The sequence below is a fragment of the Cyprinodon tularosa genome, unplaced genomic scaffold, assembly GCF_016077235.1.
Source record: "Cyprinodon tularosa strain WSP-4 unplaced genomic scaffold, ASM1607723v1 ctg461, whole genome shotgun sequence".
Lineage (NCBI taxonomy): Eukaryota > Metazoa > Chordata > Actinopteri > Cyprinodontiformes > Cyprinodontidae > Cyprinodon > Cyprinodon tularosa.
This window is the reverse complement of record NW_024039187.1, coordinates 265,001-285,158: the sequence shown is the minus strand read 5'-3', so window position 1 is coordinate 285,158 and position 20,158 is coordinate 265,001. Positions and strand designations below refer to the sequence as shown.

At 40.5% G+C, this 20,158-nt stretch overlaps 1 protein-coding gene across 6 annotated transcripts in view; it reads left to right on the top strand.

The window, feature by feature from the left end:
• ripor1 (RHO family interacting cell polarization regulator 1) overlaps nucleotides 1–20,158 on the top strand; it is an 82,014-nt gene that overhangs the window by 54,802 nt on the left and 7,054 nt on the right. For 4 of the 6 annotated variants that reach the window (XM_038301137.1, XM_038301135.1, XM_038301136.1 and 1 more), the window contains 5 exons: nucleotides 4,516–4,646; nucleotides 8,965–9,088; nucleotides 11,574–11,709; nucleotides 19,627–19,776; nucleotides 19,858–20,013. In XM_038301137.1, the coding sequence (XP_038157065.1) occupies nucleotides 4,516–4,646; nucleotides 8,965–9,088; nucleotides 11,574–11,709; nucleotides 19,627–19,776; nucleotides 19,858–20,013 (697 nt within the window). The remainder of the gene's footprint in view (nucleotides 1–4,515; nucleotides 4,647–8,964; nucleotides 9,089–11,573; nucleotides 11,710–19,626; nucleotides 19,777–19,857; nucleotides 20,014–20,158) is intronic. The other 2 variants (XM_038301138.1, XM_038301134.1) reach the window with 1 other exon arrangement.

Genomic DNA, 20,158 nt, shown 5'->3' with positions numbered 1-20,158 from the left:
TTTTAAATCCAAAATGTCAGAAATAGCGTTCCAGGCTTTATACAGTAGCCCAACAAAGCCTTGTTTTTATTTATAAAACATGCAAATTCAAACAGATGAACGGGTCCACCCCTTTGGAATGGGGGTCCTTTGGCTTCTTTGGTAGCCTGCAATAAACGATACCCGTCTATGTCTCTGAAAGAGAGTCTTTAGAGTTGGGGGTTGCGATGATAGCAGCTTTCAACCTACAATGCAACGACCCCCATTCCAAAGGGGTGGACCCGTTCGTCTGTTCCAATTTGCATGTTTTCTTACGCAGCTTGATGGCTACCTGGTTTAGGAAGACAAATGGTTTCATATGGGCATCTCTGCTTAGACTGAAGCCGGCGTGACCCGGCCCCGGATGAAGAGGAAGAAAATGGATGGACAATATGCTTAAAATTTCCTGCTGAACTTTACAACAGAGTATTAGGGCGAGGCTAGAGATTTTTTGTTTTAATATTATGTTTATTAGGTATTTTGAACATTTATACAAAGACAGAAAGAACAAGGGGAAAAAAGGAACAAAAACAGGACAAAACATAAAAAGCACTGATACAAAACCCGAGGCATGTGCATAAATTACAGCAAACATTGGAGAAAATTTGCCATTTATACACAAACTTGAACATACTGTATATCACTCAGATTCACATTACTGGTCTTTTCATCTTGAAATTCTGAAGCATTCCAGAGTACGTTCCCATCTTTTTTTTAAAGTGTAGAATTTCCCATTCAGACAGCATCTTCATCTTTCTAATACAATAACTTCAGAAACTAAGCTTTTCCATAGCTGGATTGAATAGCATAACAACTAACTAATTTAGGCATTATCGATTTTCTGGCCAACATCAATAGGAGTTGCACATTTTCTCTTTGTGAGTATCCAGATGCCCAGGTATGAACCCAAAGAGGCACAGAACTTGGCGAGGGAAAATTCCTCTATAATTTTACACTCCCATAAACATTGAATTCTATTCCCAATTTGGAGAACTTCCTGGTGTGTACATGCTATATATATATATATATATATATATATATATATATATATGGAGATATGTATACATTATGTAAAATATATTGTATTTCTTTATAATGGTTTAATACTGAGATTCTAGAAGGAAGTAAATTTCTTCCCACGCTTCTGAATCAATTGTGCTTATTTAGAGTTCTATTCCAGGTTGATGTTAAATTCTCCAAATCATCTTTCCTTAAAGCTTGTAATTCAGCTTAGAATCTTGACACAAATCTGCCAAATTTATGACAATCAAGACAAGTTTTTTCAAGTAAATAATAATCCTCTGGGAACTCAAGTGAGCCCATTTTTGCTTTAACATAAGTTTTTTTAAATGTTTGATACGAAAATATGGTCAGAATATTATGATATTAATGTTGTAACATTATAAAGTCATAATACTATGAGAATAAAGTTGTATTTTATGACAGCTTTCCCCTAAAATAAGGAATATGGAGCATCTTGTGAAGTTATACTTTAGCATCGGTCTCATGAATAAGGAAATATAAAGACTTTTAGCATCACATTACTATTAGTATCAGAACTTTGAAATGATTTGTAAACGACTATGAACTGGAATCTTTCTATCAGATACGGAATGATGTTTGATGACTTAATTCTCCTTATTTTAACACTTTATTCTCATAATTGTATGACTTTATTCTCCTAATATTATGACTTTATAATGTTAGGACATTATTCTCACAATGTTATGACTTAATTCTCGTGTTTTAAGATAAAAATAAATCAATCTCTAGCCTGGCCCTAATACTCCGTCGTATGATTAAGAGGGTGGTAATGTTTTAAAATTTTTAAAAAATTAAATGAAAATAGATTCTATGACAGTCTCAACTTTATTATCACCAAATAGTTTCATAAGGCTGTTTTAAATGAAAACTAGATTTAAAAAACCAATCATTATATAACATTATCAGGTTTTGTGTAAATATGGAGGAACCAGGATGCTTCCGTGGAGGAAGGTTATTCTGGGATAATCTCCTTCTGAACGATTTCCGATTCTGACATTATCGTATAATCCGTTTTATTTTCTGTCATCTCAGATAGGCGCAGTGATTTACAGCCTCTTTTTTATCTTTTATTTTACTTCCTGCTCAGAACGAAGAACACCAAGGAGAAGCTGAGGGACTTTTATCTGTCCTGAAGCCAAATAAGAAATAAAATGCTTTGTTTCTTTTCCCATAAGTAAAGTAAATCCCTTAAACCTTGTTTTTTAGGAGCTTCTGTTCAGGGTAGATAAAGTAGTTTATGTTGGATCAGAAACTTGAACTTTGGATCAAATGAAGCCTTTTCTCATGCCGTCTCCCTGCTGCTGCTGTTATGACAGCAAAATGAAACCGGAAGCAGCTTTCCACCTCTTTCAAAGAGGACAATGGTTCAATGTTGCTGAACTTAATGTTGAAAATATAAATGTAATAAAACAGTGAAGAGAAGATTTCATTATTTACTCATTCAAACAAACAAACTTTACTGACTCGGTCGGCTACTATCAGACAGGACACAGATTCGCTCTGGTCACTTTATTGGTGGTGGGAACTTTTTCAACTGCTTCAGAAAGCCACCTGTCCCAGTCTGCTGCTCTGGACCAAATTGCAGACCAATGATCAGGAGCCACATGTTAACTTTTAAGATTCTGGTGATACAGATAGGGTGAGAAGCTCGGTCATCCGGGAGGGACTCGGAGTAGAGCCGCTGCTCCTCCACGTCGAGAGGAACCAGTTGAGGAGGCTCGGGCATCTGGTTAGGATGCCTCCTGGACGGCTCCCTGGTGAGGTGTTCTGGGCACGTTCCACCGGGGGGAGGCCCCGGGGAAGACCCAGAACACGCTGGAGAGACTATGTTTCTCGGCTGGCCTGGGAACGCCTTGGGGTTCCTCCTGAGGAGCTAGAAGAAGTGGCTGGGGAGAGGGAAGTCTGAAGTCCCTTCTTAGGCTGCTGCCCCGCGACCCGACCCCGGATAAGCGGAGGAAGATGGATGGATGGACAAACTGAACAAATATGGAAAACATATTCATAAAAGAAGGGAAGTTTACTTGCCCTGCATTTCACATTTTCTCTCCTGGTTTGGATCCTAACTCTGTCTACACACATTGAATTGATGTGTTCCTGTAATGAGTTCCAGCATGAGAACCACAGTTCATTAAAACTCAAAAAGTCTGCTGTTCCTCTGTAAAGCCATTTCGCAGGATTATCTGGTACTATCTAGCTAACAGGCAAGTCTGCATTATATTTTCGTCTCTTTGCAAAGAGAGAACAGTTCATCATACGGCCCTTATTGCACGGTAAACAGCCCTGTTCTGCCTGAGCAGCGTTCGTTCCCCCTAGCTTACAATAATGAAAATTAGTCAGAGTCAAAACAAATGACACTTTGGTTAAACAGTAACATGTTATGAACAAACCTTGAGAAAGAATCTGGTTTGTTATGGGAAGAAGCTATGTCTGGTGGCCTAATTCTGTGGCCTTGCAGGTGAAACAGACTGAGTGAGTAAATAAGATTAATTAATATATGAAATAAATTCCCCTCCCATCCTCCTCTGCTGGAAGCCTGAGGTGTTTCAGGTCCAGCAGAGGGACATGGCCATCCATGGTGTCCTGGCCCATTCCCTGGTCCTCTCTCCTGGTGGGACGTGTCTGAAACACCTCAGAGGGAGGCGTCCAGGGGGCATCAGGAACACATGTCTGTCTCTTCTCCTTGCCTCTTCTGGATGCCAGAGCTCCTCACCCTCTCTCTTATGTAGAGCCCAGCCACCCTGCAGAGGAAGCTTGTGTCAGCTGTGTCTATCTAGGATTTCATTCTCTCGGTTATGACCCAGATTTCATGGTTCAGCTAGTTTAGGTTGGGAACGTAGACCGACCGCTCACTTCACCACAATCTCAAAGACAGAAGCCTGGGATACTCAACCTCCTCCAATTGATGCAGAAAGCCCACCTCCCCAGCATGAAGAGGGAAATCCACCATTTTATGGTACAGAACAGGACTCAGATTTAAGTACCTGATCTCCATCCCTGGCCCCGGGACCTTAGCAGCAGGGAGCCAACAATCCAAGTTATCCAGAAAATGCAGAGAAGAAATCTGCTGGTCCCCAAACCAGATACCCCCTGTTAGTTACTCACACTTTACCAGAAATATTATCACATAAGCAGTTTAAAGAGTTTTTGCGGAACATTTTAATTGTAGGTTGTATAATCAGAGGTAAAGAGGCCTCCAAATGAGGTTTAGAAACAACAGCTAGAAATCATCTTGCATTTCCTCCTGTATCATACATCACTGTGCTGTTAAAGAATACTGGAATTACTGGATGCTGTGTGGAAGAACAAACATGGCTTCCTGTGCCCTGACCCTGGCTCTCTGTGTGTGTGTGTGTGTGTGTGTGTGTGCGTGTGTGTGTGTGTGTGTGTGTGTGTGTGTGTGTGTGTGTGTGTGTGTGTGTGTGTGTGTGTGTGTGTGTGTGTGTGTGTGTGTAGGGGGGCAGTCGCAGCCGCAGAGCCAGCTTGGTCAGCTTCTCAGTGGAATCGGCTTTGGGCAGTTTTGACTTTTTGTCTGACTGTGAGGATGAGGACGAGAGGAAGAGCAACGTCAAGAAGACAAATGGCAGGTCAGTGGGAACAAAGATATAACCGTGATTACTCTGGGTAACTTGTTGTGGAGCTGAATATTTGCTTTAATGGCATCATACTGCCATCTGGTGGTAAAAGCTGTAGATGCAGCTGTATATGAGGAAGGATTTGCAAACCATGTCTTCAATTTGTTTACAGCTTATTGAGATCAGGGCATGTTCACCCTTTCTAAAAGCTTCATTGGTGTAAAGAATATTTATGTTACAGAAAAACTTTTGTGCAAAATCTATATAGCAGATTTCTGTAAAAAAAAAACAAAAAAAAAAAAAAAACACGGACACACTCAGATGTGCTTGAATGTTCTACCCTTTTTGTGTTTACGATAGTTGTTTCCAGAGAAAATAACAGAGCTATCATCCCTTTGCCTCAAAGTAGTCCCAGCATCAAAGAAACAATCAATTAGGATGCTGCAGTCATTTTAATATAGAAAATCTAAGTCATATGAAAAGAACGATAGCTGCCACAGTCTGCTGCTACCGCTACTGCAGAACTTACTCATGCTGGTTAAGCTTCTCAATCATCCAGGTCAGAGTCATTCCAAAAAGAAAATTAAAAACAATCCACTGGACTTTGCTTACAAGTTTAGAGATGTTTCTCTTTCCATCTAGGAAGCTTTATGAATTCAAAATGTCAGAAATAGGGTTGAGTTTAAGGTTTTATAGAGTAGACCAACCAGGTTTTGGTTTTGTTTTGAAAACATACAAATAGAAACGGACGAACAGGTGCACCCCTTTGGAATGGGGGTCGTTTGGCTTCTTTATTAGCCTGCAATGCCCCATACCTTTCTAAGTAAAGCATGTGGTTTGAAAGGGGCGTGAAGGAAGCCATCTCTGTTAAGAAAGGAAAACCAACCTTAAACAGAGGGGGTGGACTCAGGCTTCAGGTTTCAGAAATCGACAACTCAGCGATTGAGTTAATCCTTTTCCTCTATCATCACATCCCCATCCCCAGCGCAGGAGGGTGCAGGACCTCGCCTATTCAGCCGGGCCAACAATTCCCTCTAACGACCCCCCCCTTTCAGAGATATAGACAGGTATGGGGCACTGCAGGCTAACAAAGAAACCAAACGACCCCCGTTCCAAAGGGGTGGACCCGTTTATCTGTTTCTATCTGCATGTTTTCTAAACAAAAACAAGGCTTTGTTGGGCTGCTGGATAAAACCTGGAACTAAATGCTTTTTCTGGCATTTTTAATTAAAAAAGCTTCCTGGATGGGAAGAGAAACATCTTCACACTTGGAAACAAAGTCCAGAGGATTGTTTTTAATTTTCTTTTTTGGGAAGAGCTTAGTAATGTTTCATTTATGGGATTACAGACCAATGAAGGCTCATACAACAATTACGCTGTTAAAAGGGGGATGTGCTCAGCTGTTTTAAACACTTTTGAACCTTACAAGATTATAAGATGTTGAGGCTCCTCTCCTGTGGAACCAACTACCAGTTTTAGTCCGTGAGGCAGACACCCTGTCTACTTTTAAGGCTAGGCTTAAAACTTTCCTTTTTGATAAAGCTTATAGTTAGAGTGGCTCAGGTTATCCTGAGCTATCTCTATAGTTATGCTGCTATAGGCTTAGACTGCTGGAGGACATGGGGACCCCTTTTTCATCATTCTGCTTCATTCTATCTCTATTCTCCCGATCTGCAGAATCTGTTAGTTCAATCTCTAACGTTCTGCTCTCTCTGCTTTTTCTCATGATAGTAGCTTCATCTGGTCTGTTCCTGTTTAGCCTTTGCTCCATCCTGGATGGAGGCATCAGCTGGAGTGCTGCCGTCAACAGCTTCCATTATAAGTTATAGAGCTGGGCCTGTGTTTCAGTGTTTACTCCTGTTTCTCTCCTGTAGCTATGGGCTCAACATTTTCTGTGATAACTGGATGTTCTTTCTTTAGTCCTTGGACACGAAAACTGCCTCAGAGCTCCTCTGATTACCTGTTTCTCAAGCCTAGCTTGGTTCTGACTTTCTCCTATTAAGTTGGACTTTTTTCTCTCCACTCACCGCATGCTTGCTTGGTTTGGTAGTCAGTGATGCTAAAATATGTCTCTTTATGCTCACCCAGGAGGAGAGAGTCCTGCAAATCAATGACCAGATGCAATGAGCTGGTTTTACCCGCTCGTAAAGAAAACTTTAAACCATTCTAACTGGATGTTCAGATTGATTCGACTCTGTAAAGTTTCCCTTAGATGTTTTGAAGTGGCACTATAAAAATGAACATAAATGAAGTTCAGGCATAATTATTAGCAGGTGTTATTTCTCTTATAGAGTATAACAACAAGAAATGGTGGCTAAACATCTGCTGTTTATCGTTTAAAAAGCATAATTAGGGTTCCACATAATAATAGTAATTTAATTGACTATTTATACTTCTAGAAATAGGATAAAGACAAGAACAAACAGAGGAAGAATATTAACATTGAGTTTATCTTACATAGATTTCCACACCGTCTATAAGTAAATTAGTACAAACATTAATATCTGCTAAAAATGCTGGAATCTGGCTGTTTATTTTTGATATTATTAAATTACAGATAAGATAGTGTTATGTTGTCTTTTATAATTGTTAAAAGTGATTTTATATTTGAATAAACTTAGGCTCATTCTTAATGTTGTTTGTAGATGATGCCACTGAAAAAGAAAATATACATAAGGAGCTATTTAAACAGTCAGACAGTAAGCAATATAGGACGATGATAAAAGGTTGTGTTACATTTAATCCTTTACTATTAAAAATGCACTTATACATTATATGATTATAGGAAACACAGATATCCAGTAATAATGATGCAGGGCAGCTTGTAGATGAAGCAGCTGCCCTTCAGTGCTCCAGGTGCTGTCTAAATAAACCAGGTGAAACTAAAATATTTCCTCTTGAGGAGTTCTGGATGGAGAATATTGACAGACAAAAACATTTTTTTAAATATTTTATATATATATATATATATAAGTATTTTTACAATTTTGGTATAATTACTGATTTAAGTGGGTTGCTCTGTCGGGGAAAGGCACATTTTACATTTAGATTATGTTTTAGAGTCTCTATTCTTCAGTTAATGATGAATCACTCACTAAATTAGTTGACAATTATTGAAATAATCAATTAATATAATTCATTTTTTCAGCCCCAGATAAAATACCTGAAATGGGCGACACAGAGTAACTACAGCCCAGATGTTCAACTTTTATAGTGAAGTTAATATTTTAATGAATGTATTATTTTGCTTGATATAAAGAGAGCATAGTAGGTAAAAATATAAGAGTGGGGTTTACCTCTGCATAATTCTATATCTTCAAAAGAAAATACTGTATTTACTTTCTCTCTTAGTCATTTAAATGAAACCATTTTCAAAGTGTAAAACAGTCCTAATTCCACATTCATCAGAGCCGGTGATACTTCAAACATTAATAAACAGCATCTAATAAGTGTAGTGTTTATAACATTTTTATTAATGTAGCAAAATTATGCTTTTCTCTTTTAACAATGAATTGCTCTTCTCAGCACGGATGCTCACATCGGGCATAAAAAAAGGCATGCATATTGCATAGCACCAATGACACCTGACCAATTGTGTCCCTACCAAAGTTCAAATCAAACCTACGCCCTTGGTATGCACCACTGAATCTAACAGCAGGAGGCGTTTTTAGTAAACTGCAACATAAAGCACCTAAAGTTAATGCTTAAGGTCAAACTAAGCATCACTTTTAGGGTAGAAATAGATCTACAAAGAGGATGGTGCTTCTACAGCATCAGAACTCACTTGCTGAAAGTGTGAATGCAGCTTTACGGCTGGGTATCAGTGATTCTGGAGTTTAGGATTAAAATAGGAAGAGATTTATTTGGAAATCTCCAAAATATTCTGCAGAGAAACAATGTGAGAGTTACAGTCATGCAAACAGTGAAGCATCTTCTTTAAAACCATTTAGGGGCTTCCCTTTCATCACAGCTTTTTCTCAGTTCTGACCCACACTGATGGAGCAAAGAATTAAGCGTGACATGAAAACACTTCTCTCTAGTTAAGACGCTATTCAGTGATGATCTGTTGTCCAACATTACAGAGCAAAGAGTCACAGGGAGATAGTTACTCAAACAGGTATTTTCAACCTTGACCTCAGATTTAGTGTTAAGATAAAAGTTGAAGATATGAAATCTCTGTTCCTTCGCTATAAGGAAATATAACAACCACAACTGGTCCTCTTCTCCTCTCAGAGGAGACAGGACTGCCTGTCCTGCATGTAAACAGTTGAACGCTGATAACGTGCTCCAATCCGGGTTCACTAAGAACGCTGTGGGTTTTCTATTCTAGCAGGCAACGGCAGCATGACGGCTGGGACAGCCCTCCCTTCCTCCACTCGCCACTCACCACCAGCTGTGCTGCTCTAGACTCCTCCCTGGTGCTCCATCTGAAGAACTGCACCACACAGCTCCTGGTAGGCATCTGCTGCCGATGTCTTTTATTTTCCAGGTACCAGGTTGCTGTCAATCTAAATCCTGCCTGTGTAACGGGGGAGTAAGCTCTGTTGCTTTATGCACTCATCTCTGGTTAGTAAAGCTGTCAAAAAAAACACAGGATTGGACGCTGCCTGGACTGGATTGTTCTGGACAGACATGGGCAATGTGGAGTCAACAAGTCATCTCCATGTCATGTATTTGTTCTACCCAGCCAATTAACCAGGTGAGTCCAATCTGCACAGCTTAATTCACGGTGAAGATTGGACTCACCTGCTTCAGTGGCTGGGTAGAACCAATACATGACATGGAGATGACTTGTTGACTCCACATTGCCCATGTCTGGTTCTGAAACAGGGACCAAGGGTTTGCATGCATTCAGGTGTGTTTTGGGACCACCATCATGTACCCGCTATCTGATGCATGGAGGGAGCGCCTGTCACATCGGCCTGCTGTTCATGAAATGAGCTAAAATATCATCAGAACCAACTAAGATCTGTTGGGAGCATTTGCACAATAACACGAGTCATTCCAAAGTCCCTTAGTCCTGGAGAAACTCCCTTTCTGCTTTGGCCTCTCTCATCAGGCCATGACACGGCATGATGAATCAGATTTCTACCTCAGAGGTTTGTTGTTTTAGAACATGAAGATGATCAAACATTTGTTTCCCGCCATGTTGACTTCAGGTGGGTAGTAACTAGTTAAATTAACTCAGTTAGTAGTAGATTCACTGAGCCGTACTTCTTACTTTTACTTTAGTAATATTCTTGTAAAGTATCGCTACTACTGTGCTGGTAAAGATTCTCAGTCATCAGGGTCATAGTCATTCGAAAAAAGTTTAAAAAAACAATCCTCTGGACTTAGTTTGCAAGTTGGAAGACATCTCGCTTCCCATCCAGGAAGCTTTTTCCATTCAAAATGTCAAAAACAAGACCCTTAAACAGAGACTAGTTCATCCTAAAGACAAACCCCCAGACCTAATATTTGGGAGTGGTGTCTGCAGTTCAATGCAGTGAGGAATGCTCTGATCTTTTTATTGGAGAAACCAAATAACCTCTCTACAGACACATGGCCCGACATAGAAGAGCGCCCTCCTCTGGACAAGACTCTGCGGTACATCTACACCTTGTGGACAAACAAAATTCTTTGGAGGACCAGAATGTTCACATTTTGGACAAAGAAGACAGTTGGTTTAAGAGGGGAGTGAAGGAGGCTATCTATGTTAACAAAAAGAAAAAACAACCTTAAACAGAGGGGGGGGTGTACTCAGATTTCAGCTTTCAAAAACCTACAATGCAGCGATGGAGTTGATTTCTTCCCGCTATCATTGCAGCCCCAACCCCTGTACAGGAGAGCAGAAGACCTCGCCTATTCAGTCAGGCCAAAAATTCCCTCTAATGACCCCCCTTTGAGAGACATAGACAGGTATGGGGCAGTGCAGGCAAAAAAGAAGCCAAACGACCCCAATTCCAAAGGGGTGGACCCGTTCATCCATTTTCATTTGCATGTTTTCTAAAATAAAACAAGGCTTTGTTGGGCTACTGGATAAAACCTGGAACTCAGCGCTATTTCTGACATTTTGAATTGAAAACGCTTCCTGGATGGGATGAAAATCCAGTGGAACTTTTTTGGAATGAGTATTGGGTAAATCTCTGACTCCTGTGAGTAATTTGAACTTTTCCACAATCGGGTAAAACTGATTGCGGAAACCAAAATAGACACTTCTCACTGTAAGGGTTGGTATTCAGAATTGTACGTGGAAAAAAATGTTTGGTTAAAAGTATTTGCTCTGCATGAATGTGTTCTTTTATATTCACATCATTTATTCATATTGTTTATGCATTTCGTTCTTTAAAATACCAAATTTTGCACATAAAGTTTGTCTGTATCATTTCTAAATAATAAGTCAGATGTTACACTGCAAGAAATTGAAATTTAAATAAGTGCATTTTGTTTTGAATAGAGGTGGTAAGTGAGACTCTTTGCCAATGGAACAAGACAATTTACATTTAAAATAAGAAAAAAATATAGAGTTATATATAAAAAGTTCTACTGGATTCACTTTGTATTCGTCTTTTTCCTGCTTCACAAAGGTAGGCAGCAGCTTGACAAAGCCATGATGGCAATTATTTTACATCCAAGTAGTATGCGGTTCTTCATATATACACACATCAATTTCAGACAGATGGTATCAGCATTGTATCGGTATCGGCCAATACTGCACAGCCAGGTATCGGGTGTCGGTATCTGGGCCAAAATATGGCATCGGCGCAACACTACTTATTATCCAACAATTACTCAGTACTCAAGTAGCCTTTACTCCAAATACTTTTTTTACTTGTGTAAACTTGCTGACGTAGTGCTGCTCTTACTTGAGTCCAGTTTCTTGGTCCTCTATGATCACTGTGTCCGCACAAAATTTGAATGAAGTCGACATAAGAACAATTTTTTCCTTTTGTGTTTTAGCGTCTTGGCATGTTTGGTCCCCTGCGCTGTGGAGAGATGTATGCCTTGGACAAGCTCCTGAGAGAGACTCGAGTCTTTGAAATCATCCGTGGCATCGTCAGGGAGGACCCCAACCGGCCCAGGCAGCCTGCAGAAGGTATGGGACGATCTGCTCGGCTTTAACGCACCGGAAAAAAAGCTAAATCTTTATAAGTCCTTTTATCCTAAAATAAGTGCATTTATTCCTGAATTGGGGAGGTAAGTACTTTGCCAACAGAACAAGACAGTTTACATTTAAATTGAGAAAAAACAATTGCATTGTCTTATTTCTGTCATGATGGGATTCAGGTTTCTAACCCACATGCAGAACACAACAGAGGCAGATGAAAAGTTTGACTGTTTATGTAGATAAACACAAAGTTATATGAATAATACTGAGAAGCAGATCCGGGACTGGTCACACAGGGTTCTCTGTAGAGAGGGACAGTTTGGTTAGCCAGGATGCTGAAGATCTTAGCCAGAGGAATTGTGCAGGTTTGTACCTGTGACGTGGTTCAGGTTAGCAGCTGAGGAGGGGAACCGGGTTGGGTCTAGAGTTGTCAAAAGTATCGATACTGAAAAGTTGTATCTGGATACAATTTTCATTTTCAAAAGTATCGATACAGTGCTACCACCAGTGGCACCTAAACAGCAGAGATGGGAAGTAACGAAGTACAAATACTTCGTTACTGTTCTCAAGTAGATTTTTTTGATATTTTTACTTTACTTTACTACTTATTTTTATGGCGACTTTTTACTTCTACTCCTTACATTTTTACACAAATATCTGTACTTTCTACTCCTTACATTTTTAAAAATTGGCTCGTTACTTTAGTTTTGAATCATTTCAATGGAGTTACGTTATTTTTCATGTCATTAATACCAAATTCAATCTAATTGGATGGGAATCTACGTTGCATTTGACGCACCACTACAAGATGAATCAAATCTTTGCAGCTTGGTGGCGGTGGCATTAGCATAGTAGTATGGACGACGAGATGATTGAAAATGAACACAACATAGATCTAGTCCTATTGGCAGACATCCATTTAAAATGTAGGCAACGGCATGAAAGAAGTGGTTTCTACTTTTACTTTTATACTTTAAGTAAATTTACAAGCCTGTACTTTGTTACTTTTACTTGAGTAAAGAAGTTTAATCAGTACTTCCACTTTTACCAGAGTATTTTTTTACACAAGTATCTGTACTTTTACTCAAGTACGGAAAGTGAATACTTTTGCCATCTCTGCTAAACAGTCATTCATCTAAAGTGCAGAATAGAAGAAAATGCACTTTCAGAACACTGTGTGATTGAATAATTTTGTGCACTTTTCGGTTTCAGACTTTTTTCTGTAACAGGTGCAGCTGCTGAGAATGATTTTTGTTTTTTAACTAGTTTGGCTAGTGTCATTGTTATGTGTGCAAAGCATAGCCAAGGAAGGAACACTTAATTTTAATTTTGTAAGTTTTTTATCAAGCTTGCTTAATATTGTGCACAGCATACAACCTCAAAATGTTGTCTATTGTATTTATTTATCTATTTATTGTATTTTGTTCATTAATGAGAACATTTCTGTTGAATTTTGGAGTCTTTGTTTTTATCCTTGCGGTATCGAAAATGACATCGAGTATCGAATGTTTTACTTAGTATCGGTATCGAGTTGAAAAGTTTAGTATCGTGACAACCCTAGTTGGGTCCAGAGGCTTGAAGTTGGCAGAGGGCTAAGCAACGGCAGGGCTTGACTTCAGACTTATCAGTGTTCAGATCCAGAGTTTTCTTCCGATCCTCTTCTTGAGGGCGGGCAGGCAGGTTCAGACAACTAGATTCTTCAGGTGAGCTCCTGAGAGCCGGCAGGCAGATTTCAGCAGATGAAACTCCTCCAGAGTTCCAGGGTTCAGTCAGGGTTCAAGTTCAGGTTTTCAGGGGAGTCAGAGAATCAGACAGGCTGGTTGGCTCAGGCTTTGCTAACCATAACTGGCTTAACACTCTGGTGCTGGAGTGTAGTCCTGCCGCTGCTTATATGCTGGTCTCCTGATGACTGATGGATCGCAGGTGTGGTTGTCAGCTCAGCTCCAGGAGACCTAGAGGCACCCTCTGCTGGAGGAAGGTGGACAGACCTCCAGATCCCAACAATTTCAAGTGCAAATTATTTAATTATTATCATTCCATTGGCAGATGATCTTATTGACCTTATTAAAAGTAAGGGTAATAAACTTAATTTAATAAATGTTGGCTTCTTTCTAGATTGGGTTTGCAGGGTACAATCTAAAGGATTGGGGAAGCAGGTGCCTTTAAATCTGAAAAGGGTTATCAATGATTTTAATTTAACATCTTGAGATGTTTCACATTGAGTTCTTAAAATGAAAAGAAGTGTGGACAACCTTGTGCCATGCCTTCATTGGACTGCTGAACAATGCAGTGGGAAAAAAAGTATTTAACTATTCACCCTAGTTAGATAAAAGTACACTATATTGCCAAAAGTATTTGCTCACCTGCCTTGACTCACATATGAGCTTAAGTGACATCCCGTTCCTAATCCATAGGGTTCAATATGACGTCGGTCCACCCTTTGCAGCTAGAACAGCTTCAACTCTTCTGGGAAGGCTGTCCACAAGGTTTAGGAGTGTGTTTATGGGAATTTTTGACCATTCTTCCAGAAGCGCATTTGTGAGGTCGCACACTGATGTTGGACGAGAAGGCCTGGCTCTCAGTCTCCGCTCTAATTCATCCCAAAGGTGTTCTATCGGGTTGAGGTCAGGACTCTGTGCAGGCCAGTCAAGTTCATCCACACCAGACTCTGTCATCCATGTCTTTATGGACCTTGCTTTGTGCACTGGTGCACAGTCATGTTGGAAGAGGAAGGGGCCAGCTCCAAACTGTTCCCACAAAGTTGGGAGCATGGAATTGTCCAAAATGTCTTGGTATGCTGAAGCATTCAGAGTTCCTTTCACTGGAACTAAGGGGCCAAGCCCAGCTCCTGAAAAACAACCTCACACCATAATCCCCCCTCCACCAAACTTTACACTTGGCACAATGCAGTCAGACAAGTACCGTTCTCCTGGCAACCGCCAAACCCAGACCCGTCCATCAGATTGCCAGATGGAGAAGCGCGATTCGTCACTCCAGAGAACGCGTCTCCACTGCTCTAGAGTCCAGTGGCGGCGTGCTTTACACCACCGCATCCGACGCTTTGCATTGCACTTGGTGATGTATGGCTTGGATGCAGCTGCTCGACCATGGAAACCCATTCCATGAAGCTCTCTGCGCACTGTTCTTGAGCTAATCTGAAGGCCACATGAAGTTTGGAGGTCTGTAGTGATTGACTCTGCAGAAAGTTGGCGACCTCTTCGCACTATGCGCGTCAGCATCCGCTGACCCCGCTCCGTCAGTTTACGTGGCCTACCTCTTCGTGGCTGAGTTGCTGTCGTTCCCAAACACTTCCATTTTCTTATAATACAGCTGACAGTTGACTGTGGAATATTTAGGAGCGAGGAAATTTCACGACTGGATTTGTTGCACAGGTGGCATCCTATCACAGTTCCACGCTGGAATTCACTGAGCTCCTGAGAGCGACCCATTCTTTCACAAATGTTTGTAAAAACAGTCTGCATGCCTAGGTGCTTGAATTTATACACCTGTGGCCATGGAAGTGATTGGAACACCTGATTCCAATAATTTGGATGGGTGAGCAAATACTTTTGGCAATATAGTGTAGATCCATCGATTTTACTCATTCTGCACTTTATTTTCATATCTTCGCAAAGAGAGAACAGTTCATCATATGGCCCCTTATTGCACTTTAATCAGCCCTGTTTTGATCTGGGCAGTGTTCGTTTCCCCTGACTTACAATAATGAAAACTAGTCAGAGTCAAAACAAATTACAGACACTTTGATTAAACATTAAAATGTTATGAATAAACCTTGAGAAAGAATCTGTCTTGTTCTGTGAAGAAGGTGTGTCATGTCTACAAACACCCCTCCCTCAGGCATTGTTTGGCCTTGCCTATGAAACAGATTGAGTGAAAACATTTCTAGTGTGTATATAGGATAAATTTATATGTGAAATAAGAGAAATCAAAATTTTCCGACCACAACAACAACAGACTTCAGAGAGTTTTTCAGACCTGCTCCAAGACAGCGATTAACATCTGCAACGCCATGAATATTGAATTAATTTTAATTCCATCACTCAGGATTAAAACTAGTTTCTCACCAGTGGAAACATGTTTCATTGCTCCCAGTCCTCCCAGTGATAATCTCATTGATTCAGCTCCAGGTCAGACTGCGCAGAGCTTCGTCTGAACCTACAGAAGACCACGCAACGCACTGAAGCTCATACAAACTCAACATTTCTGGTGGTTTGGACATTTGATGAGGACGTCTCGCCATCAAAGATAGTTCTGTAACATTGCTTATTTTCATTAAAGCTGCAGCGACAAAAACACCTAAACAGACCTCATGTCTGTAGAAACAAGACATCTTCCCAGTGGTCAGGCAAACAGGTGGAGGGCTCAGGGTGTTGGACCAGGACACATTCCAGTCATTAAGTCGACCACCAACCCTGATCCACTCTTTAAAATAGTATAGAGAAGAACCAACATCCTCTCTTGCCTAAATGTTGGAATTTTTTTTGTGTTCTTAGAGATGCACTAAATCTGACATGGTGCCAAGACAGAAAAAAACAATCTGATAAGATGACCCAATGTTCAGAATCAGACTTGAATGTACTGAAAAAGAGGGACCTGGAGAGTTTCCTGCAAACCTCTAAGAACAATAAAAAAGGGGCCATATCTGTCTGTGATGATGTGAGAGAGAGTCAAAAAAAAAAAAAACTGCTGAGATCTGACAATTCCAAAAGCATCAAACAAGGGTTCTGAATGTTTTAACTTTGTCCTGCCGAGTTCATCAGTGAAACCCTCAACGTTTTCTGACTGAACAATTAGAATAGGTCATGACATGCATGGACCGGTACTCCTCGTTTAATGAAAGACAAACCCACAATGGCCGCAGAAATAACTTCAATCTGACAAAAGTAGCAATAAACAAATTCTATCAAAATTAACAAAAGTCAAACATTGCGTTTCAACAATGCAGTAGTAGCCTTTCAAAATTTCCCTACTTTCCCTGGCTGGTCCTTGGCTTGTCCCCTACAACTCTTTTTTAGACATCAATCTTTGTACTAAAATTTTCTTTCCGTCATGATTTGTGGACATTAACATCTGAAGAAAAGCGCCATCTCCTGGTCAGACCCTGTAATTCAGTGAAAGGGTGGAGTCAGAGTAAAGAAATATGGATGCCCAGGAGAAGGCCGGTGGCTGGAAGTTGGAGGGGATTTTTTTGCGACCAATCGGCTGTCTTTTGACTGGGAAGGGCCATTTTGAACAGCTGCTACTGTACTCCATCAAGTGGTTTTTAAAAAGTGAACTCATGAAACAGGCCTGGACAGAGATGCTTGTACCCTTAACGTCCTAATGACTCAATCGCTGCAATCAGATTTCACTTGTTAAGGTAATTACCATTGAAGATGTCTGAGTTTATTACACCTTGGTATGGGCTGCCTGTTGCGTGTCAGAACTGATGTTTTAATCTAATTAGGTCCGTCTGGATATACAGTTATAATCTTCATTCTGTATGTGGCAAAGATTTGGAAATGGAATTAGAGCGGCGTCCTTTGCTAAGAACAAAGTGTAATATTTTGTTAAGGCTGGAGCCATGGATGTCTAATCATCTACTAATGTCTATGATGTAAAATAAGATGATGTTGCAGATTGGAGATGTATAAAATGCCTCTTTAACTGTTATTCGGGGCCACTTCCTGAGAGGGGAACAGCTGCCTTCTGTAACTCAAAGCAACTTCTCTGATCTGAGTAAGAGTAAGAATTTCTATCAGAATCTGTTGTCATGTCTCCTGGTTCTTTAATACATATAAGCTATGAAGATTTATTTAAAGAGTTTGTCCCTAGTGATCTCTTTTCAAGGAAAAACCAGAGAGATAGAGCATCAAGGTGCATACACAGATTGAGACATCTGCTCCTTCCAGCTGCTATTTTGGCCTACTCCTCATCTATTCGTCTATCATCTGTTTATCATTAGCATTTATTTAAGTTATTTATTTATATAATAATTATCTATACTATTATTATGTTTAGGCGTGAAATAATGAGGAAATTAGAATACCCGCTAATTGTAGTTCTTACAGCATCCATCAGATGGCGCCATTCAACACTTTATCAAATGTATGGAGCATGGTGTTGAGTTTTGGCCAATTGGGTCAAATTGGTTCTCGGGGCTTGGTAAATTACCATCACCAAATTAAAATCTCTGAATAATCTATGCAGTTGTATTCAGAGGAACATCAGCTGCTTGGAGATTATCTTACTTTTACCTTAAATATTCTTGTCTATAATTTTCTTCCTAATCTCCATAGAAAACTCTTTCCTTTGCTTCTTCTGGTCCATGTTGGGTATATTACACACCATGTCACCAGACAGCACAGTTACCACCTGTAGTCCTATACGTAGGCCTATTGACTGATTACAAGGTTGTAGGGAGCTGTGATACTCACTAGTGAGCATGCTCTAATTTAACATGTCCCTTTGCTCACAATGTTCTTTAGTCTTTTCTGGGAGGAACAATGATTTTTAGTCCAGGCCTGTTTCATTAGACATTTTTAAAATTATGCTGTGGAGGATGGTTGAAAGGATTTTCGTTTGTTCATTTTCATAGAATTCTTATTAGGACTTTTGTCAGAAATACGATATTTCTTCGAGTTATGCTGATTCTCAGTCATCCAGGTCATAGTCATTCCAAAAAAGTTAAAAAACAATCCAAATTTATAAAGTAGCTCAACAAAGCCTTGTTTTTCTTTAGAAAACATGAAAATTGAAACTGACGAACAGGTCCACCCCTTTGGAATGTTTCATGATTTAACTAAACATCAGACCCAAATGCAGAGAAACCATTATAGAGAGACCAGGGACAAAGTTTAACAGGTTTATTGAGAAGCTTGTGGAGATTCCAGTGTTGCTCTGAACACTGCTCAACCAGAACTGAAAGGTGAGGGGAAGACACTGCGGTTAGTTCAGGTTCAGTGGGAAAATTGATTCTCAAACTTGCAGAGGAGAAAAGGTTTGCAGACTCACGTTTCCAGAAAAGTGGTTGACTCTTGACTGCAGTCGTTGTGGGGTGTTCCAGTGTTTGTCTCAGTAGGTGGAGGGCGGACAGGGTTTACACAAAATGCGGTTGTTTGTAGGAGAATGGAGACACTGACTGCCACTCAGATTTCCTGCGGTACTTGAACGGACTGTGGTGCAGATGAATCCCTTGCTCAGTGTGAAACTCAAACGATCCCTTGGAGAAAAGTGGATCCAAACCTCCAGTTTGTTTCCTCAACTCAGTTTGAAGCTCAGGTGATCCTTCCAGGGAGAGAAGGCCCGAAACGTCCAGTTTGCAGGATGACTTGCTGCCGAAAGGCAAAGACAAAAACAAGATTAAAACTCAGGTTGACAAAAACTCTGTTTTACTCAGCAAAACTCAGCTTGGCTAGAGTACCCAAAACTGGCAAGCACTCTGGTGCCGAGGTAGTGGCAGTCAGCAGCTTAACAGCACTCCGTTAATGAGATAACCCTTTGCAGATGTGAGAGGAGGTGAATCAGGACCACCGCCTGGTGGAGGAAGCAAGACAAACACACAAAACACAAACCACACAGACAGTAGTCCTAACAGAATGGGCTGTTTCTGAATTCAAAAAGGTTCCTGGATGGGAAGAGAAACCTCTCCAAACTTGGGAAAAAAGTCCAGTGGATTGTTGTTGTTTTTTTTTTACTTTTTTTGGAATTCTATTTCTGTTTGTTTTGCTTTGATTACATATCTACATGAATTGGAAAATGGTGCAGCTTTCCAGCAGAACTTCCAGCTGGCTGTATGAGGCAGTCCTGGTTGTGCCTCTAAAACTGAACTAATCTACTATATGCAGTTAAACCTCCGCCCCATGCAGTGGTTAAGCTGTCCCTCTGCTGGTTCCTGTGTTGCAGTGATCCCAGAGCTGGGCCAGTGCTTTGGAGCCTTGGGTCTCTGGGAGCGGTGTGCAGACCAAGGCACTGTGTACTGCGTCTCTGTTGACAACCTTCTCTCTACGCTGTCTTCTTCGTACTCCAGCGTGCTACATGACCGGGCTGATGCAGGTAGAACCCAGAGAAGGTGGAAAATGCATTCTGTGTCTCTATACTTTGGTATGAGTGGTTAATAAATGTTTGCTTTTTCAGTGATTTGGTGCCTGGTGGAGCGGATTTTGGACCAGAGGTTACCGAGACGAAGCCCCAGGGATGGGCAGATTGTGACAGTATTTCAGCTGTGGAGTTATTTGGAGTCCAACGGCATCAATGACATGGAGATGCACATCTCCGAGCTGGCAGAAGAGGGTATACACACACTCTGAAACTAATGTTTGTTACCATGCTATCTAGAATATCAATGAAACTTTTCACATAATTTTACCTTAGCGAGTTAGCTGCACTGCAGGAAAGTAGCTGTCCAAGATTAATGTCGTTATTGAAAAAATACAAT